Here is a 23,340-nt window from a genome sequence, read left to right as displayed (position 1 = left end):
TGTTTTTGTTTGCTTTTCTCTCCTCTCTTTTTAAAAAAAATTTATTGGTCACTTCCAAGACAGCCGAATAGGAACAGCTCCGGTCTGCAGCTCCCAGCGAGATCGACACAGAAGACAGGTGATTTCTGCATTTCCAACTGAGGTACCTGGTTCATCTCAGTGGGACTGGTTGGACAGTGGGTGCAGCCTACAGAGGGTGAGCTGAAGAAGAGTGGGGCATCGCTTCATGCGGGAAGTGCAAGGGGTTGGGGAATTTCCCTTTCCTAGCTGAGGGAAGCCGTGACAGACTGTACCTGGAGAAATGGTACACTCTGATCAAATACTGCACTTTTCCCACAGTCTTAGCAACCAGCAGACTGGGAGATACCCTCCCATGCCAGGCTTGGTGGGTTCCACGCCCATGGAGCCTTGCTCACTGCTAGTGCAGCAGTCTGAAATTGACCTGCTACACTGCAGCTTGATGGAGGGGAGGGGCGTCCGCCATTGCTGAGGTAGCTCACAGTGTAAACAAAGAGGCCAGGAAGCATGAACTGCTTCTGCAGCTCAGTAAGGCCTACTGCTTCTATAGATTCCATCTCTGGGGGCAGGGCATAGTAGAACAAAGGTCAGCAGATAGCTTCTGCAGACTTAAACAGCCCTGTCTGACAGCTCTGAAGACAGCAGTGGTTCTCTCAGCATGGCATCCGGAGAACAGACAGACTGCCTCCTCAAGTGGGTCCCGGACCCCCGTGTAGCCTGACTGGGAAACACCTCCCAGTAGGGGCCGACAGACACCTCAAACAGGAGAGTGCCCCTCTGGAATGAAGCTTCCAGAGGAAGGATCAGGCAGCAATATCTGCTGTTCTGCAGCCTCCGCTGGTGATACCCAGGCAAACAGGGTCTGGAGTGGACCTCCAGCAAACTCCAGCAGACCTGCAGCCGAGGGACCTGTTAGAAGGAAAACTAACAAACAGAAAGGAATAGCATCAACATTAACAAAAAAGACATCCACACCAAAACCCCATCTGTAGGTCACCAACGTCAAAGACCAAAGGTAGATAAAACCACAAAGATGGGGAGAAAACAGAGCAGAGAAATGGAAAATTCTAGAAAACAGAGCACCTCTTCTCCTTCAAAAGATCGCAGCTCCTCTCCAGCAAGGGAACAAAACTGGGTGGAGAATGAGATTGACAAGTTGATGGAAGCAGGCTTCTGAAGGTCGTGAATAACAAACTTCTCTGAGCTAAAGGAGCATGTTCTAACCCATCGCAAGGAAGCTAAAAACCTTGAAAAAAGGTTAGATGAATGGCTAACTAGAATAAACAGGGTAGAGAGGACCTTAAATGACCTGATGGAGCTGAAAACCACAGTACAAGAACTTTGTGATGCATGTACAAGCTTCAACAGCTGATTCGATCAAGTGGAAAAAAGATATCAGTGATTGAAGATCAAATTAATGAATTAAAGCGAGAAGACAAGATTAGAGAAAAAAGAGTGGAAAGAAATGACCAAAGCCTCCAAGAAATATGGGACTATGTGAAAAGACCAAATATACATTTGATTGGTGTACTTGAAAGTGACTGGGATAATGGAACCAAGTTAGAAACCACTCTTCAGGATATTATCCAGGAGAACTTCCCTAACCTAGCAAGGCAGGCCAACATTCAAATTCAGGAAATACAGAGAATGCCACAAAGATACTCCTTGAGAAGAGCAACCCCAAGACACATAATCATCAGATTCCCCAAGGTTGAAATGAAGGAAAAAATGTTAAGAGCAGCCAGAGAGAAAGGTCGGGTTACCCACATAGGGAAGCCCATCAGCGGATCTCTTGGCAGAAACTCTACAAGCCAGAAGAGAGTGGGGGCCAACATTCAACATTCTTAAAGAAAAGAATTTTCAACCCAGAATTTCATATCCAGCCAAACTAAGCTTCATAAGTGAAGGAGAAATAAAATACTTTACAGACAAGCAAACACTGAGAGATTGTGTCACTATCAGACTTGCCTTCCAAGAGCTCCTGAAGGAAGCACTAAACATGGAAAGGAACAAGTGGTACCAGCCACTGCAAAAACATGCCAAATGGTAAGGACCACTGATGCTATGCTATGAAGAAACTGCATCAATTACAGAGTAAAATAAACAGCTAACATCATAATGACAGGATCATATTCACACATAACAATATTAACCTTAAATGTAAATGGGCTAAATGCCCCAATTAAAAGACACAGCCTGGCAAATTGGATAAAGAGTCAAGACCCCTCAGTGTGCTGTATTCAGGAGACCCATCTTACGTGCAAAGACACAAATAGGCTCAAAATAAAGGGATGGAGGAAGATCTACCAAGCAAATGGAAAGCAAAACAAAAAGCAGGGGTTGCAATCCTAGTCTCTGATAAAACAGACTTTAAACCAACAAAGATCAAAAGAGAAAAACAAGGCCACTACATAATGGTAAAGGGATCATTCATCAAGAAGAGCTAAATATCCTAAATTTATATGCACCCGATACAAGAGCACCCAGATTCATAAAGCAAGTCCTCAGAGACCTACAAAGAGACTTACGCTTCCACACGATAATAACGGGAAACTTTAACACCCCACTGTCAATATTAGACAGATCAACAAGACAGAGGTTAACAAAGATATCCAGGACTTGAACTCAGCTCTGGACCAAGCAGACCTAATAGACATCTACAGAACTCTGCACCCCAAATCAACAGAATATACATTCTTCTCAGCACCACATTGCACTTATTCTAAAATTGACCACATAATTGGTAGTAAAACAATCCTCAGCAAATATGAAAAACAGAAATCACAACAAAGTGTCTCTCAGACCACAGTGCAATCAAATTAGAACTCAGGATTAATAAACTCACTCAAAATTGCACAACTACATGGAAACTGAACAACCTGCTCCTGAATGACTTCTGGATAAATAAGGAAATGAAGGCAGAAATAAAGATGTTCTTTGAAACCAGTGAGAACAAAAACACAACGTACCAGAATCTCTGGGACACATTTAAAGCAGTGTGTAGAGGGAAATTTATAGCACTGAATGCCCACAAGAGAAAGCAGGAAAGATCTAAAATTGACACCCTCACATCACAATTAAAAGAACTAGAGAAGCAAGAGCAAACATATTCAAAAGCTAGCTGAAGGCAAGAAATAACTAAGATCAGAGCAGAACTGAAGGAGATAGAGACACAAAAAACCCTTCAAAAAATCAATGAATCTTGGAGCTGGTTTTTCGAACAGATCAACAAAATCGATTGACTGCTAGCAAGACTAATAAAGAACAAAAGAGAGAAGAATCAAATAGATGCAATAAAAAATGATAAAGGGGATATCACCACCGATCCCACAGAAATGCAAACTACCATCACAGAATACTATAAACACTTCTACACAAATAAACTAGAAAATCTAGAAGAAATGGATAAATTCCTGGACACATACACCCTCCCAAGAATAAGCCAGGAATTAGTTGAATCTCTGAATAGACCAATAACAGGTTCTGAAATTGAGGCAATAATTAATAGCCTAACAACCAAAAAAAGTCCAGAACCAGATGGATTCACAGCTGAATTCTACCACAGGTAGAAAGGGGAACTGGTACCATTCCTTCTGAAAGTATTCCAATCAACAGAAAAAGAAGGAATCCTCCCTAACACATTTTATGAGGCTAGCATCATCCTGATACCAAAGCGTGGCAGAGATACACAAAAAAAGATAATTTTAGGCCAATATCCATGATGAACATTGATGCAAAAATCCTCAATAAAGTACTGGCAAATCAAATCCAGCAGCACATCCAAAACTTATCCACCACGATCAAGTGGGCTTCATCCCTGGGATGCAATGCTGGTTCAACATATGCAAATCAATAAACGTAATACATTGCATAAACAGAACCAATGACAAAAACCACATAATTATCTAAATAGATGCAGAAAAGGCCTTCGACAAAATTCAGCAGGCCTTCATGCTAAAAACTGTGTCAACTAAGTATTGATAGAACGTATCTCAAAATAATAAGAGCTATTTATGACAAACCTACAGCCAATATCATACTGAATGGGCAAAAGCTGGAAGGATTCCCTTTGAAAACTGGCACAAGACAAGTATCCCTTTTCTCACTACTCCTACTCAACACAGTGTTGGAAGTTCTGGCTAGGGCAATCAGGCAAGAGAAAGAAATAAAGGGTATTCAATTAGGAAAAGAGGAAGCCAAATTTTCTCTGTTTGCAGATGACATGATTGTACATTTAGAAAACCCCGTTGTCTCAGCCCAAAATCTCCTTAAGCCGATAATCAACTTCAGCAAAGTCTCAAAATACAAAATCAATGTGCAAAAATCACAAGCATTCCTATACACCAATAATAGACAAACAGAGAGCCAAATCGTGAGTTAACTCCCATTCACAATTACTACAAAGAGAATAAAATACCTAGGAATCCAACTCAAGGGATGTGAAGGACCTCTTCAAGGAGAACTACAAACCACTGCTCAGTGAAATAAAAGAGGAAACAAACAAATGGAAGAACATTCCATGCTCATGGATAAGAAGAATCAATATGGTAAAAATGGTCATACTGCCCAAGGTAATTTATAGATTCAGTGCTATCTCCATCAAGCTACCACTGACTTTCTTCACAAAAGTGGAAAAAAAAACTACTTTAAAGTTCTCATGGAACCAAAAAAGAGCCCGCATAGCCAAGACAATCCTAAGTGAAAAGAACAAAGCTGTTAAGTATCATGCTACCTGACTTCAAACTATACTACAAGGCTACAGTAACCAAAATTGCATGGTACTGGTACCAAAACAGATATAATAGGCCAATGGAACAGAACAGAGGCCTCAGAAATAACACCACACATCTCCACACATCTACAACCATCTGATCTTTGACAAACCTGACAAAAACAAGCAATGGGGAAAGGATTCCCTATTTAATAAATGGTGCTAGGAAAACTGGCTAGCCATACGTAGAAAGCTGAAACTGGAACCCTTCCTTACACCATATACAAAAATTAACCCAAGATGGATTAAAGACTTAAATGTAAGACCTAAAACCATAATAACCCTAGAAGAAAACCTAGGTAATACTATTCAGGACATAGGCATGGGCAAAGCCTTCATGACTAAAACACCAAAGCAATGGCAACAAAAGCCAAAATTGACAAATGGGATCTAATTAAACTAAAGAGCTTCTGCACAGCAAAAGAAACTGTCATCAGAGTGAACAGGCAACCTACAGAATGGGAGACAATCTTTGCAATCTACCCATCTGACAAAGGGCTAATATTCCAGAATCTACAAAGAACTTCAACAGATTTACAAGAAAACAAACAAACAACCCCATCAAAAAGTGGGTGAAAGATATGAACAGACACTTCTCAAAAGAAGACATTTATGTGGCCAAAAGACATATAAAAAAGTGCTCATCATCACTGGTCATCAGAGAAATGCAAATCAAAACCACAATGAGATACCATCTTACGCCAGTTAGAATGGCGGTCATTAAAAAGTCAGGAAACAACAGATGTTGGAGAGGATTTGGAGAAATAGGAACACTTTTACAGTGTTGGTGGGAGTGTAAATTAGTTCAACCATTGTGAAAGACAGTGTGGTGATTCCTCAAGGATCTAGAACTAGAAATACCATTTGACCCAGTGATCCCATTACTGGGTATACACCCAAAGGATTATAAATCATGCTACTATAAAAACACATGCACACGTATGTTTATTGTGGCACTATTCACAATAGCAAAGACACTTGGAACCAACCCAAATGTCCATCAATGATAGACTGGATTAAGAAAATACGGCACATATACACCATGGAATACTATGCAGCTATAAAAAAGAATGAGTTCATGTCCTTTGCAGGGACATGGATGAAGCTGGAAACCATCATTCTAAGCAAACTATCACAAGGACATAAAGCCAAACATCGCATGTTCTCACTCATAGGTGGGAGTTGAAAAATAAGAACACATGGACACAGAGCAGGGACTATCACACACCAGGGCCTGTCGGTGGGTAGAGGGCTGGGGAAGGGATAGCATTAGGATATATACCTAATGTAAATGACGAGTTGATGGGTGCAGCAAATCAACATGGCACATGTATACCTATGTAATCTGCACATTGTGCACATGTACACCTATGTAATCTGCACATTGTGCACATGTACCCTAGAACTTAAAGTATAATAAAAAAGAAAAAAATTTATTAAAATATAACACATATACAGAAAGCAATACAAATCATAAACCTATAGCTCCATGAATTATCACAAATTGAAACACCAGTGTAATCAGCACACAGGTAAAGAATAAGAATATTATTAGCATTCAGGATGTTCACCTTGTTTCCATTTCTAGTCACTACCCCTGCAAAAGTAGCCACTATTCTAATTTTTAACACCATAAGTAGGTTTTGACCATGCCTGGACTTGGATAAATGGGGTCATATGGTGAGTATTTTTTTTTCATCTGGTTTCTTTCACTTAACATTATGTTTGTGGGATTCATCTATACAGATTGTTTGTATATATGGTGCATTTATTTTCACTGCTCTACAGTATTCCAGTTGTGAATATACCATAATATATTTATTTGTTCCATTGTGCATTTGAGTAATTTTCACTATAAAATAAGGCTGCTATGAACATTTTTGTACCTGTCCTATGACAAATTTGCATATGATTATGCATAAATGGAAGTAGAATTACTGGATCATGAAGTACACAGATGTTCAGCTTTTGTTAATATTGCTTTCCAGTTTGTAAAGTAATTGTACCAACTTGTATTTCTACAGCCAAAATTTCCACTGTGCCACATTCTAGCTAAAACTTGGTTGGCCTTTCTGATTTTAGTCAATATTGTAGGTGAGTAGTGGTATCTCATTGTAGTTTTCATTGTCCTTTTCTTGATTACTGATGAAGTTGAATACTTTTGTATATGTATATTGACTATTTCTGAAGTACCTAATTTTTCTATTGTTTGTCTATGTTGATTTGCAGTTGTCCTTTCAGTAGTCTGAAGTTCTCTGTTAAATATAGGAATGGGAAATATCTTCTTTAACTTTGCAGGATTTTATTTTAAGTCGTATGTCTTTGATAAGAAGTTCTTAATTTTCAAATTTTAATTTTATTATTTTAAGGGGTTAGCAACTTTTTGCCTTTAAGAATGCTGTGTCTACTCCAAGGCCTGGAAATGTTCTAAAATTTTTTTATTCTAAAAGTATGATTGTTTTACCTTTCACATACAAGTTTGCAATCTATTTGGAATTTATTTTTAAGTATGGTATGAGGTATGGGTCAAAATTAATTTGTCTTCTGTGCCTATCAACTGACCTAGAACCATTTATTGAGTGGTTTCTCCATTTTCTCCAATGTATTCCCATGTCTTGTTTGTCATTAATCAGGTGATAGTCTATGTGTGAGTCTGTCTCTGGGCTCTATTCTGTTCAATTGGTCAATTTGTCTCTCTTTGCATTAATAACATACCATCTTATTGTCTTAGTCTCTCTAGGCTGCTATAACAGAGTATCATAAACTAGGTAGCTTTTAAACAAAACAAACTTATTTCTCACAATTCTGCAGGCTGAGAAGTCCAAGATCAAGGAGCCAATAGGTTCAGTGTCTGATGAGGGCTGCTTTTTGGTTTATAGATAGTACCGTATTGCTGTGTCCTCACATAGAGTAAGACGAAGGCAGCTCTCTGAGGTCTCTTCTATAAAAGCACTAAGTCTATTTATAAAAGCCTGCCCCCATGACCAAATTACCACCCAGAGGGCCCATGTCCTCATACCATCACATTGGTGATTAGGTTTTAACATATGAATTTAGGGCATTGTTGGTGTATAGAAATGCAACTGATTTTTGTGCATTAAATTTATTTCCCGAGACTTTACTGAATCCGTTTATCAGGTCTAGGAATCTTTTGGAGGAATTTTTAGGGCTTTCTAGGTATAAGATCATGTTGTCAGTAAACAGATAATTTGACTTCCTCTTTTCCAATTTGGATGCCTTTTATTTCTTTCTCCTGCCTGATTGCTCTGGCTAGGTCTTCCAGTACTATGTTAATAGGAGTGGTGAGAGTAGGCATCCTTGACTTGTTCCAGTTCTTAGGGGGAACGCTTCCAACCTTTGTCCATTCAGTATGGTGTTGGCTGTGGGTTTGCCAGAGATGGCTCCGGTATGTTCCTTTGAGGTCTAGTTTGTTGAGGGTTTTTAAAAAAAATTATAATGAGATGTTGTATTTTATCAAATGCTTTTTCTGTGTCCACACAAAAAATTACCTAGGAATACATTTAACTGAGGAAGTGAAAGATCTCTACAATAGGAATTATGAAACACTGAGGAAAGAAATTGTAGATGACACAAACAAATGGGAAAACATCTAATACTCATGAATAGGAAAAATAAATATCATTAAAATGACCATACTTCCCAAATCAGTTTACAGATTCAATTACTGTAGTCATTTTTCACAGAATTAGAAAAAACAATTCTAAAATTCATATGGAACCAAAAATGAGCCCAAAAGTCAAAACAGTCCTGAGCAAAAAAGAACAAAGCCAGAGGCATCACATTACCTGACTTTATACTATGTGGCTGTAGTAACCAAAACAGCATGGTACTGGTACAAAAATAGATACATAGTTCAATGGAGCAGAATAGAGAACTCAGAAATAAAGCCCCATACCTACAACAAACTGATATTTTACAAAACTGACAAAAATAAACAATGAAGAAGGGATACCCTATTCAGTAAATGGTACTGGGAAAACTGACTTGCCATGTAGAAGAATGAAACTGGACCCCATATATCACCATATACAAAAATTAACTAAAGATGGATGAAAACATTAAGTGTAAAGCCTGAGAGTATAAAAATCATAGAAGAAAACGTAGGAAAAAATTCTTCTGGACATTGGCCTAATCAAATAATTTATGACTAAGACCTCAAAAGCAAATGCAACAAAAACAAAAATAGAGAAATGGGACTCAGTTAAATTAAAGAGTTTTGCACAGAAAAAGAAACAACAGAGTTAACAGACAACCTACGAAATGAGAGAAAATATTTGCAAACTATGCATCTGACAAAGAACTAATGTCCAGAATCTATAAGGAATACAAACAAATCAACAGAAAAATAACCCCTTTAAAAAGTGGGCAAAGGACATGAACAGACATTACTCAAAAGAAGACATTAAAGAGGCCAACAAACATATGAAAAATGTTCAACATCACTAATTGTCAGGCAAATGCAAATTAAAACCACAATGAGATATCATCTCACACCAGACAGAATGGCTATTATTAAAAAGTAAAGAAATAACAGATGTTGGTGAGGATGTGCAGAAAAGAGAATGCCATACACTTCTGGTGGGAATGTAAATTAGTACAAGTCCTGTGGAAAATAGTATGAAGATTTCTCAAAGAACTAAAAATAGAACTACTCTTTGACCCAGCAATCCCACTATCGGTAGCTACTCAAGGGAAAGGAAATCACTTTACCAAAAAGGCACCTACACTTTTATGTTTATTGCAGCATCATTTACAGCCGCAAAGTCATGGAATCAATCTAAGTGTTCATCAATAGTTGACTGGATGAAGGAAATGTGGCACATATTTCATACGATGAAATACTATGCATAAATTCATGTCCTTTGCAGCAACATGGGTGGAGCTGGAGGCCGTTTTTCTAAGTGAAATAACTCTGAATCAAAAAATCAAATATCAGATGTTCTCACTTACAGTGGGAGCTAAACAATGGGTACACATGGATATAAATATGGAAATAGTAGATGTTGAGGACTCCAAAAGAGAGGCGGAAGGGGGCCAAGCCTTGAAAAACTATCTATTGGATACTATGTTCGCTATTTGAGTAATGCTTTCACTAGAAGCCCAAACTTCAGCATTACATAATATACCTATGCAACAAACCTGCACCAGTAACCCTGAATCTAATGTTTAAAAAAATGAATTTAGAGGGGCGATGCAAACATCCAGACCATTGCACATGTTTGTGAAGGTTTTATAATATTATGTCTTCTAGTTTCATTTTCTTTTGCTCCAGTTATCAATTTATTCCCTCAGCTCCAAACTCATGCATTGCCCAGTCTCTGAAAACGGAAACTGTCCCTTTAAATGTTTTTCCTTTGTCAGCCGGCATAAACTTAACCTTTGTCAGTAGAGGGCGCTGAAGAGACATTGCAAGAGAAAGTTTTGCTCTCTAGTTCTGCAGATTTTGAAGCACGTGTTACTTCCCAGGGCCCAGCTTCTGCAGCAGGCAGAGCTATTCCGGTGCCAAGTTCCTGCAGTGAGTCGATGGTGGCCAGCAGCGCCTAGCAGCTTTCAGCTTTCCTCAGTATGACCCTAAGGTGGTTTTGTAGCAGTGTGACTTGGGTGAGACATTTCCCTGCCACCAGCTTTCCCCAGTAGCATAAAGTGTGAATTTCCAGCAGTTGTTACCAGTGCAGCGCCATAAGCACTTTTCTGGCATTTCGCAAGCCACAGTCACATCCATGGTCTGGCTATCAGCCTGCCAGGACCTCTTCATTGTCTAATATTTAAAATAATTCACTAGCAAATGGGGGTTGGGGATTTTCTTTGTAAGAAAGTTGTCCTTTAATTTTTTTTTTGGCAATAATTTCACACAGAAAAGTTGAAATATAGTACAGAAAGTTTTCATATACCCTTGATTCAGCTTTCCTTAAAATTAACATTTCTCATAACCAGAGTAAAATTATCAACACCAAGAAATTAACATTGGTGTAATATTAACTAAATCACAGACCTCATTCTAATTTCATTAGTTTTTCTATTAGTGTCCTTTGTCCCAAGATCCATTTAAGATCTCACAATGTATTTAGTTGTCTCTTTAGTCTCCTGCGGTCTGTGACAGTTCCTTAATCTTTCCTTGTCTTTCAGGATCTTGACACTTGAAGAATTCTGGGAAGTTATTTTATAATATGTCCTTCAGTTTGACTCTGTCTGATGTTTGCTCAAGGTTAGATGAAAGTTATGCAAAAATACCACACAAGCGATGCACTCTTCTCTGTGAATGATAACTGGGGTACCTGGCATCAATATGCCCATCCTGGCAATGTTAACCTTGATCGTTTAGTTGAGGTGGTATCTGTAGGATTTATCCACTTTAAAGTTACTTTTTTTTCTTTTGAAATTAATAAATATACCAGGGGAGAGTCTTTGAGGCTATATAAATATTCTATTTCTCTCCAAATTTATACTCATTAATTTTAGCATACATTGCTGGATCATGCCTGTAAACATTTATTACTATAGAGTTTACCTAATACTGCTTTTCTATTTCCCTCATTTTTCCTACATTTATTAATTGGAATTTAGAGTTGTGAATTCTCAATTTATATACTTACTCAGTTATTTGTTTATTTATATCAGTATAGATATTGATTTCCTTCTATGGTGATAATCCAATACTCTTATTTTTTTTTCTCTCAAATTGTTCGGCTTTTGGTCATTTCTCTGCCTTCTGACATGCCCCATTTGTTTTTGAGCATCTTCTTACTTTCTGGCATGAGAAGATATTCTACTTTCATTTTGTAGTTTTGTGATCCCAGACCTGTAGTCAAACATTTCTTCAAGTAGCCTTGATTCCTTTTATTGGAGACTGATATGACACGATAGCTGGCTAACACCTTGAGTGACAGACCCTGAGCAGAGAATCCAGCTGAGTCATGCTAATCTCCTAATCCATGAAAACTGTGCAATAATATATTTGAATTGTTTTAAAGCCTGTGGGTAGTGATAACTTGTTACAAAGTAAGATAAAACTGATATACCCTTTTTTTCTAGGACATTCAATTTTGATATGCCATTCCTCTGCTTTTAGAGCCTTAATAACTTCTCATTGTCTTAATGATAAAATCCAACTTAATTGAAAACTTGCAAGGCCCTCGTCACCTCCCTAGCTCCACTGCTTATGAATCCAATGCTGTCACTCCATTCCAGACAGACTGAAATACTTGGATGGCCCTGCTGACACCGTGTTCTCCTGCCTTCCTTGCTTTCATTTCATGTCTCAGTTTAAACTTTGATTTGCTAGCAAGCCTTTTACAAGTGCCCCAAGACTGGATGAGGCTACTGTTCTCCTGGCTTTCAGAGAATCTTGTTTCATCCTTAGCACAGTAATTCAGTTGTCTTTGTCTGACTGTCTTCTTGAGTATACAGCACTCTCTTTGAGGGCATTTTTTTTTATTTCAATTTTTATTTTTTAAATCTTACCCACCGTTATCCTCCCCCAGGGTCTATGCCAGTGTGGACTGAGTGAAGGAGTAAATGAGAAAATGAACAGTGTAATGCCTTATGAATTCAGCAAAAGCTGAATCATCATCTTTTTGTTCCAGTGCAGACAGGCTTGGCTTTGAACACCATCCAGCTCCACGATTCTATCAGCTAAATTATTATTTTTTGTACTTTAAGAAATAGGAACAGTCATAGTGTTTACTGTACGCAGTTGTTCTGAGGAGAAATTAGGAAAAGGTATGCAGTTACACAGTGCCATGTGCAACTCTAAATTCCAATTAACAAATGTAGGACAAATGAGGGAAGTAGAAAAATGCACAAGAAATGTTAACTATTAGCTTTACTGCAGTTTCTTCTTGGTAGTTATCATTTCATGCATGCCTACAAATGGGCTACAAGGGGACCAGTGATCATTTTTATGTGCTCAGCAGGATTTTTTTTTCTTTCTTTCTCTTCCTAGTGAGGAAAAAGAAACTTAGTGGCAGTTGGCATGCTGCCAGCTGAGTTTTTTTGCTGCTTTGAGTTTCAGTTTTCTTTCTTTCCTAGAGTCTCCGAAGCCATAGATCTCTTAAGAACCTTCTGTCTCCAAACCGTGGCTGCTCGATAAATCAGACAGAACAGTTAATCCTCAATTTAAGCCTAATCTAACCCTTAGAAACAGGTAAGCGACTTTTTAAATGAAACATAATATTTGTACATATTTATGGGGTGTGTGTGATATCTTGATACAAGCATACGATGTGTAATGATCAAATCAGGATCATTGGGAAATCCATCGCCTCAACCATTTATCATTTCTTTGTATTGGGAACATTCCATATTTTCTCTTCTAGCTATTTCAAAATAGACAATAAATTATTGTTAACTATAGTTACCCTATTGTGCTATGAACACGAGAACTTATTCCTTCTATGTAGCTGTATTTTTGTACCCATTAACCAACCTCTTTCCATCATCCCCTTCCTCTGACTTTCCCAACCTCTGGTAACCACCAGGCTACTCTCTGCCTCCATGAAATCAACTTTTTTTTTAAGCTTCCACATGTAAGTGAGAACATCACAGGTAAGTGACTTCTTGCCATCCAATGTTTCCTAGCTGTGTGTGAAGAAAAAAGCTTGCTTTTTTTTTCTAAAAAGGAGTTTCAGAGTGGAATTGCTGCTAATAATAATACTTTGCTCTTTCATTTGTCTTTTATTTTAATGAAAATTTCACACACAGATAACTAGAGAGTATAAATGAACCACACTGTAATCTGATATAGTTTTATCCGATTTTAAAAATGATTTGCTTTTTAAATTAGAATAATTTTCTTTTACTTAAATACAAAAGCATTACAAATAAAGTTGAAGAAATCTATGACTCTCTACTATATATTGTTTTCTTTTGAGACGGAGTCTCACTCTATTGCCCAGGCTGGAGAGCAGTGTCAAGATGTCGGCTCACTGCAAACTCAGCCTCCTGGGTTCAAGGGATTCTTGTGCCTCAGCCTCCCAAGTACCTGAGATTACAGGCGTGCACCGCCATGCCTGGCTAATTTTTGTATTTTTAGTAGAGACGAGGTTTCACCATGTTGGCCAGGCTGGTCTTGAACTCCTGACCTCAAGTGATCTGCCAGCCTCAACCTCCCAAAGTGCTGGGATTACAGGTGTGAGCCATCACACCCAGCCTCTCCTATATTCTTTACTCTTCTTTTTATTTCCAGAGGGCAACATTATCTAGACTTTGGTATAAATTATTGTCATAATTGTTTTTATGGTTTTCTGTATGTATGTATATATGTATCTAAATATGATCTCGAGTATTACTTTGTTAAAATTACTTCTGTTTTTATATACCAGCAAAAATGGTTTTACACAATAATTTAAAAATTAATATATTTATATTAATTTTATTTTTATTGATACATAATACATTACATATTTATGGGGTACAGGTGATATTTGGTGATGCACTTAGAATGTGTAATGATCAAGTCAGGGTATTTGTGGTTTCCATCACTTTGAGTATTTATTATTTCCATGTGCTGGGAACAACCCAAGTCTTCTAGCTACTTTGAAATAGACAATACATTGTTTTTGACCATAGTCACTCTATTTTGTTGTTGACTAATAGAACTACCTTCTATTTAACTGTATATTTGTACTCATTAACCTACATCTCTTCATCTCTCCCTCCAAGACCCACCCACCCTTCCTAGCCTCCAGTATTTATCATCATACTCTCCACATTTATAAGATCAACTTTTTTAGCTGATCTAAAATGATGAGTGAGAACGTGTGATATTTCCTGTGCCTAGGTTATTTCACTTAATATTCTCCAGTTCCATCCATGTTGCTGCAAATGACATGATTTTACTGTTTTTATAGCTAAATAGTATTCCATTGTGTAATATGCCACATTTTCTTTATCCATCCACTTATGGACAGTTAGGTTGATTCCATATCTTTTCTATTGTTAATAGAAATTCACAATAGAAAGGTTGCTGTGATAAACCTGAGAGATACTAGAGGGAATTTTAACATATTGACTATATTAAACAATATTTAACATATTGATTGTATTCAGCTATGTTTTACAATGTGGTGTATAGACTCTAAAATAGCTCCTAATTGTCCCTGTCCTATTTTTTTTTTTAATACTCATGTCCGTGTATAATCCCCCCTTGTCTGTGGATGGAAACTGTGACTTAACGGTAACAAATAGAATTTGGCAAATGTGATATGTTAAGATTATAATGTCTGCTATGCTAGGAGATTCTCTCCCTTGCTGGTTTCAATGAAGTAAGTGGTCATGTTGGGGAGGCCCATTTGGCAAGGAACTAAGGGTGACTTCAGGTCAGTAACTAACTGAGAACTGAGGATAACCTCTGACCATTAGTTGGCAAGAAATGGAGTTCTCATATCTACAACCATAAGGAACTTAATTCTGCTAACAACTATAGGAGCTTGGAAGCATGTCCTTCTCCCATTAAACATTCAGAAGAGTCTGCAGCTGTGGCTCGCACTTTGATAACTGCCTCATGAAAAATTCTGAAGCAGAGAACCAAACTGGATTTCTGACCCAGAGAAACTGTGAGACTATAAATGTGTGTCGTTTTAAGTCTCTAAATGTATGAGAAATTGCTATGCAGCAATAGATAAATAGCACACTAAATTAGTCAATACTATTACTTGATCTGTAGATGCTTTAGGATTTTCCACATATGAGATATTATCATCTGTGAGCAGAGATGATTTTACTTCCTTTATAATTCAGGTACCTTTTTCTTTTTCACTTTCTTTTGTATTTTGGCCTACTTGTTCTGGCTAGGACATTCAGCATTATGTTGAATAGAAGTGTTAAAAGTGGATAATCTTGTCTTGTACCTGATGTTAGAGGAAAAGCTGTCAGTTTTTCCCTGCTGAATATGATGTTAACTATGGACTTTTTATACATGGATTTACTATGATGAGGTAATTTCCTTCCACTCCTGGTTTTTTTTAAGTGTTTTTTTGCCTTTTTTTAATCATGGAAGGATTTGGGTTTTGTCAAATGTCTTTTCTGTATCTATTGAGATGACCAATTTGTATTAGTCAGCGTTCTTCAAAGACACTGAACCAACATTAAAAAAAAAAAAAATCAAAAACTAAGGAAATTTGTTATGGGAGTTGGCTCAAATGACGTTGGAGGCCAAGATGTCTCACTATCTGCCACCTGCCAGATGTAAAGTCAGGAAAGCTGGTGGTGTAATTCAGTCTGAATCCAAATGCCTGAGAACTGGTGGAGCCAGTGATGGAACTCCCAGTCTGAATTCAAAGTCCTGGGAACTGAGAGAGCTGGTGGTGTAAGTCCCAGAATCTGAATGTCTGAGAACCAGGAACTCAGATATCTGAGAGCAGAAGAAGATGGATACTCCAGCTCAAGAAGAGAGAATTTGCTCTTCCTCTGCCTTTTTGTTCTATTTGGCCCCTCAATGGACTGGATGATGTCAGCTCATGTTGGATCTTTTTAATGCGGTTTACTGATTCAAATGCTAATCTAAAATGGGTTTGTGTCTTCATTTGTCTCAAGATTTCTTTTCTTTTCTTTTTTTTCCTTTCTTTTCTGTTTTTGAGATGGAGTCTCTCTCTTTCACCCAGGCTGGAGTGCAGTGGTGCAATCTCCGCCTCCCAGGTTCAAGTGATTCTCCTACTTCAGCCTTCTAAGTAGCTGGGACTACAGGTGCACACCACCACACCCAATTTTTGTATTTTTGTATTTTTATTAGAGACAGGGCTTCTACGTATTGGCCAGTCTGGTCTCGGACTCATGATCTCAAGTGATCCGCCTACCTCGGCCTCCCAAAGTACTGGGTTTACAGGTGTGAGTCACCATGCCTGGCCTCAAGATATTTTTAAATTTCCCTTTTGATTTCTTTTTGATCCACTGCTTATTCCAGAGGGTGTAGTTGAATTCTCACATCCTTGTTAATTTTCTAGATTTTCTGCTATTGATTTCTAGTTTCATTACATGGTTATAAGGAAAGACACTTGATATGGTTTCAATCTTCTTAGATTTGTTAAGACTTGTTTTTTGACCTAACATGTAATCTACCCTGGAGAACACTCTTATAATACACGTGAGAAGAATGTGTATTTTGTTGTTGCTGGGTGGAATGCCCTGTATATGCCTATTACGTCCATTGGGACTATAGTGTTCAAGTTCTCTGTTTTCCTATTGATCTTCTGTTTGGATATTTTATAATGGATAAAGTATTGAAAGTGGGCTATCGAAATCTCCTTCTCTTATTGTGTTGCTGTTTCTCCCTTCAATTCTTTCAGTGTTTCCTTCATTTATTTAGGTGCTCTGATGTTGGATGAACATATATTTATAACAGTTATATTTTTCTGGAGAATTGACCCTTTTATTATTATATGATGTCCTTCATAGCTTCTTATGACAGGTTTTGATTTAATGTGTATTTTGTGTGGGATAAGGACACACACCTCTTGCGGGTTACCTTGCGGTTCTTGTGGTTACCATTTGCAAAGGTACCCTTATTATCATTTGATTTTCATCCTATGTGTGTTCTTAAGTCTAAGTGAGTTCTTGGAGACAGCATATTGTTGTATTTTGTCATGACATGCTTTGACTCAGTATTATCCTTCTTTCTTTCTTTCCTTTTTTTTTTTTGGTTTGCTAATATTTTGCTGAGGATCATTCCATCTATATTTATAAAAGAGATGGTCTGTAATTTTTCTTGCTTATAACACCATTAGCAGGTTTTGGCATCTAAGTTATTCTCTGGAAGAACATGTGTAAGATTGTGTATTATTTATTCTTCAAAATTTGGTAGAATTCAGCAGCTAGACTCTGATCCTTGAGTTTTCTTGGGGAAGTCTTAAATTAATTATGAATTTAGTTTTTAAAAATAGCTATGAGATAGTCAAATTTTGTATTTACTTTTATGTCTGCTTTGGTAAGTTGTATTTTTCTAGAAATTTGTCCACTTATTCTCAAATTTAATTTTACAAAGTTGTTTATCTTCAGACCATTTTATCATTTATCATTTATTGCATCTGGACTGACGTTTTCTCTTATGTTTTTGATTTTAGGACATTCCTTCCCTTTTTTCCCTTTATCAGTGTCAGCAGTGTTTTACAAATTTTGTTAATCCCTTTGAAAACTGGGTTTTGGTTTTGTTAATCTTCTCTATTGTATACTTGATTTGTCCATTAATATTTTGGTCCATTATTTCTTGCTTTTATTTTTATTGTTTATTTCTTTCTACTGCTTTGAGTTTAATTGGTATTTTTTCTGACTTTTTGAAGTGAAAGTCCATATAATTAATTTTCAGCTTTTCTCCATTTCTAATACATATGTTTAAACTTATATGATTTTTGTAACATTTTATCTTCATTGTATAAGTTTTAACAAGAATATTTTATCATTTAATTAAATTTCATTATGATTTCTTATTTGAATAATGGATTATTTCAAAATATATTTTTTATTTTCCAATGTATGAGGGGATCTACTAGTTATCTTCTTGTTAAAAAAACTCTGGCTTATACTGTCTGTTCAATATTTAGTACTTTGAAATGTTTTGAGACTTGCTTGCTTTTTAAGGTTTGTAGAATATCTCTTCTATATTATTTTTCTTTTATTCTTGTTTTCTGGTTCATATGTCTTAACTAATTTTACTGTATCCTTTAATCCCTTTTGCCCTTTTCTCTTTTTATTCTCTTTTAGTCTCAATACTTCAGTTGGTAAATTTTCTTCTAATTCTTTATGCCTACCTTGCAGTTAAACGTATTCATTTAATTATTAATTTCAGATATATATTTTTACCTATAGAATCTCTTTTTGACTTTTTATTGTATTCATTTTACTGTAAATCATTCAATCTTACCTTTTAGCTGTTTGAACATATTAAACATAGTAATTCAAAAATCTCTATGGGTAACTCCAGTATAAGTATGGGTTTGTTTCTAGTGTGTGCTTTTTCCTCTTGGTTGTCTATCATGTTGTTTCATTTACCTCGAAACATGAATGTGTTTATGATGAATGAGAGTCACTGAATATTTAAAAAATCATAGAGATATTTTGAAGCTGGAAGAATGTTCTTTTCATCCAGACAGGATTTATTTTGTTTCTGCTGTGCAGCTATGGACACTAGCAATTCTCATTTACCTTAATTCAATCAAGGATTGAGAATACTGAAGTATGAAATTAACTCTGTCTGCTTCCAGTTCATACTTCTTCTCTGTAGCTCTTTTCTTAAAATTTTTTTTTTAAATTTTATTTCAATAGCATTTGGAGTATAAGTGGTTTTTTTTTACATGGATGAATTATATAGTGGTGAATTCTGAGATTTTAGTGCATCCATCATACAAGTAGTGTACATTCTATCTAATATGCAGTTTTTTTAATCCCTAGCTCCTCTTCCAGCCTCTCCTTTCTGAGTCTCTAAAGTCCATCATATCAGTCTGTATGCCTTTGTGTACTCATAGCTTAGTTCCCACTTATAAGTGAGAGCATATGGTTTTTGGTTTTCCCTGTAGCTCTTTAGAATCCCAAACTGTAGCCTGAGGGAAAGGTTTCCAAGGTACTCTCCTTATTGCACTCCAAAGTATGATTTTTATCTCCCTAACTCTATGAGTCTAGCAAACGCTTTGCTTAACTTTTCAGCATCTCAAGTGCCTTTTCTGAATTTGACAGATACACGTCAGAAATGTGCTCCCAAATGCCTAGCTTATCTCTCTTTATTAACTTCTCCAAATCTTTGCCAATAGCTATATGTCTTAACTGCCTTGTTTCCTCTTTAGAGCTTTGTAACACATGTATTTTTATAGTTTATCCTGCTTTTCCAGTTTTTTTCATTGAAATAATTGTTGTAATGACCAATAGTCTAGTATGCTGCTGTAAGACTTCTATAGCTGTTATCTCCTTTCATATTTCAATTTCTTTATGTGCTTTTTTTTGCATGAATTCCTAGGCTCCATTTTCTAATTCATACGTTGGCAAATGATGAATGTGATATGACGATGATGACCTCTGTTCCAGCCATATACATTTTAAAGGAAATTTTATTGGAACACAGTCATGCTCTCTTGTTTACATATTATCTATGACTTCTTTTGTATTACAGTGGCAAAGTTGAGTAATTGTGGAAGAGACCATATGGTCTACAAAGGCTAAGATATTTACTATCTTGTTCATTATGAAAAAGTTTGCTGACTCCTACTGAGATTTATTTTTTCTTTATTCTTTAACTTTCTGAAGTTTGTCAATTGATTTAAAAATTTTAATGACTTTTCCTTTCTAAATTATATATTTTTATATCTAACATTATTCTGCCATTTCTATATTTTTTGCTATATTTTTTGCCTTAACCAAATAAGTGTTTTAATTGAGTCAGTGAAGAAAGAACTCACTGAAAGTAGAAGTGGAAACCTAAGCTATAAGCTACTATATTATATAAGCTTCTCAACCTATAATTGTTTTTCCATTAGATATAGAACAATGGAAGTGACAACAAGATTGACATGGAATGATGAAAATCATCTGCGCAAGCTGCTTGGAAATGTTTCTTTGAGTCTTCTCTATAAGTCTAGTGTTCATGGAGGTAGCATTGAAAATATGGTTGAAAGATGCAGCCATCAGGGATGTACTATAACAATGACTTACATTGATGACAATATGATTGTAGCCTTTATGCTTGGAAATTATATTAATTTACATGAAAGTTCTACAGAGCCAAATGATTCCCTATGGTTTTCACTTCAAAAGAAAAATGACACCACTGAAATAGAAACTCTACTCTTAAATACAGCACCAAAAATTATTGATGAACAACTGGTGTGTCGTTTATCGAAAAAGGATATTTTCATTTTATGTCAAGATAATAAAATTTATCTAGATAAAATGATAACAAGAAACTTGAAACTAAGGTTTTATGGCTACCATCAGTATTTGGAACGTGAAGTTTTTCGAGTTGAAGGTACGTAAAATTAGATAATCCTACATCTCACATTATGATTCTAATCCTTGTGTTCGGTAGGTAATAATTGATCTACAAGAGCAAGGAAAGTGAAAGGAACAGTTAGATTCATGCCAATTTATACTCTTTGATAAATTCTGAAATGAAACGTGGGGAACATAAGGATTATGAGGTTTTTATCCAGAATGTATAGGCTGCTTTGAGCAAAGCAAGTTGAGAAATATATGTGCAGAGATAGAGATGACAAAGGAGATGGGGATGTGGAGAGAGAGAGATCTTATCATCAGAGCTGCTCTGTTTTGACATATGACCCAAAGATCAGACCCTTATAACATATGACCCTTAGAACTTCTAGGTGTAATTGTGTGAGAGCTTCCAGAGCAAGTTAATGTGCAGAGAGGATAATTTTTCCTCCTCTTCCTCTCATTATGTTGCCAACTCTGACTCCTAACTGAGCAGCTCAGCCCTGGGTTATGCAAGCAAACTCAATGTCTTATTTCAAAAGTAGACTTGGCCACATTTAACCAGACAAGTTTTAAAAATTTATTATGCTATGATTATTTCCTATAGGAATTAAGGATAACCTAGACGACACAAAGAGGATAATGAAAGCCAGAGAGTAAGTTGAATTCTTGGGCTATCTATTAATCATTTTATTTAGACCAATTGTATAAAGAATGCTGACAAATACGTGGTAAAGATAAAAATCATGCCACTGGAATGATTAAAAAAAGAGTTATAATGTTATTGACATAAAATAACAAAAGCACTACTAACTATGAAACTTTATATCCACCTGATGACATTGACCAATTTGACTTCATTTCCACTTTAGACCAAAATTTTCCAGGTAGGGTCTGGATAACCATTTTAGATAATTTCTCTGAATCCTGTCCTTGAGAAACAGCTTTTGAGAATCCTCAGTAAATGTCAAAAACAAACTTTCTTTTTAAATTTATAGATAGCTACATTGCATATATTTTATTTTGATTTCTCCTTAATGTATTTCTAGTGAAAATAATAATTTGTGTTCAATGTCACTGATATTTCTTATTACATTCATGTGATCTAAGACTAATAGTTGAAAAATGGTTTGGTTGCAGGTTAATATTTAACTTTAGTCAGATATAAAATAATGCATTTTCTTTAAGCACAAAATGTGTAACTTTAGATATTTCAAATCATATTATAGAAGATCTCATTATCAAAATAATAATTAAGTATTGAAAAAATACCCTTCTCAGGGAAGAGAAAGAAGCTCTAGGTGACTTGCGGTGTTCTTTATGGTATTCTTTATTGGCTGTTCTAATGCTGTATTTAACCACTATATTTTAACAGGCACAGAAATAGGCTTCTAGCAGACATCAGAGCCTACAAGCCCTATGCAGACTTGGTTTCAGAAATTCGTATTCTTTTGGTGGGTCCAATTGGGTCTGGAAAGTCCAGTTTTTTCAATTCAGTCAAGTCTATTTTTCATGGCCATGTGACTGGCCAAGCCATAGTGGGGTCTGATATCACCAGCATAACCGAACGGGTAAGTTATTTCCCTGAGGATTTTATTTTATAGATTACAATTATTACATTGCTTATGTCTTTGCCTTTTTCTCTCAGGGCAATCCTAATATACAATTAAATGCTAAATCAAATGGAAAATAGGAGTAAAATTTTAATCAGAAGCACCTCCATTGTGCTATGTTATACAGAGAAGCTTTCAATTTTTATGGATGGAAGAAGCAGTTATATAAAGAATACTTTTTAGTATTTGTATAAAAAACAACAAAAATTTAAAAACCCTATGAAAATCTTTGACCATTATATTTGATGTTCATTTTACTCATGTACCACATGATTTTACCTGGTTTAAAATGTTTTTCTTTTTTTGTAATAAAATAATGAGAATTATGTAAGGTAATTTTTTTTTTTTATTACATAGGCCCATTCTCTAAGACATGGTCATGAAAAGCTAAATAGTAATTCACTTTGGTGGGTCAACTTTGAAGAAGAACTTGAAGTGTAAATCTATGCTCTTACAAAAACTATCTTATTTACAAAAAGATATACATAAGGAAATAAATAGTAATATAGATTTCTTAATTGTTGCTCTAAAGAACTACAAATTATGATGCAGCACTTGTCTAGAAAATTCTTTCTGATTTATGTTTTTCAATGTTATCATGCACATGCAATCAAACAAAAAATAATAAAGGGAAAGATAGAAAAGTTTAGAATCAGGCTTTTTTAATGATTACTACAAATTAATATTATCATTTGTTAGGGAATATGCTGTGTATTATCAATGCAAAATTTAGCATAAGACAGCATAATAAGACAGTAATGGTTCATTTTAGCTTTTGTGTCACATTCAATAACTGGAAGAATTTTCTAGGATTTTCAAGAATCGCACCTTATTTGTTGATGTTGGCCTGATACTGTGCTCTTGAGTGGCTTTATTTTAATATATTAGTCTCAGAAGCCATGGCAAGGTATGGGCAGCACAAATGAAATTAATTAGGCATTGATTGAAATGTTTCTGTTTGCTAAATATTTATTCAGACATAAAGACCAAAATACAAATAATGCTTGGTCC

General features: G+C 36.0%; 1 protein-coding gene across 4 annotated transcripts in view; it reads left to right on the top strand.

Moving 5' to 3' along the window:
• The first annotated feature begins 12,815 nt into the window (after positions 1 to 12,815).
• The window catches only part of IFI44L (interferon induced protein 44 like), a 29,173-nt gene continuing 18,648 nt past the window's right edge, over positions 12,816 to 23,340 (top strand). For all 4 annotated transcript variants that reach the window (XM_054532752.2, XM_054532740.2, XM_063711600.1 and 1 more), the window contains exons 1-4: positions 12,816 to 12,953; positions 20,266 to 20,753; positions 21,324 to 21,372; positions 22,092 to 22,287. In XM_054532752.2, the coding sequence (XP_054388727.1) occupies positions 20,276 to 20,753; positions 21,324 to 21,372; positions 22,092 to 22,287 (723 nt within the window). In that variant the 5' untranslated portion in view covers positions 12,816 to 12,953; positions 20,266 to 20,275. The remainder of the gene's footprint in view (positions 12,954 to 20,265; positions 20,754 to 21,323; positions 21,373 to 22,091; positions 22,288 to 23,340) is intronic.

The sequence above is a fragment of the Pongo abelii genome, chromosome 1, assembly GCF_028885655.2.
Source record: "Pongo abelii isolate AG06213 chromosome 1, NHGRI_mPonAbe1-v2.0_pri, whole genome shotgun sequence".
NCBI classification, from domain to species: Eukaryota; Metazoa; Chordata; class Mammalia; order Primates; family Hominidae; genus Pongo; species Pongo abelii.
The sequence above is the reverse complement of the archived record's forward strand: the minus strand, read 5'-3'. Positions and strand labels throughout refer to the sequence as shown.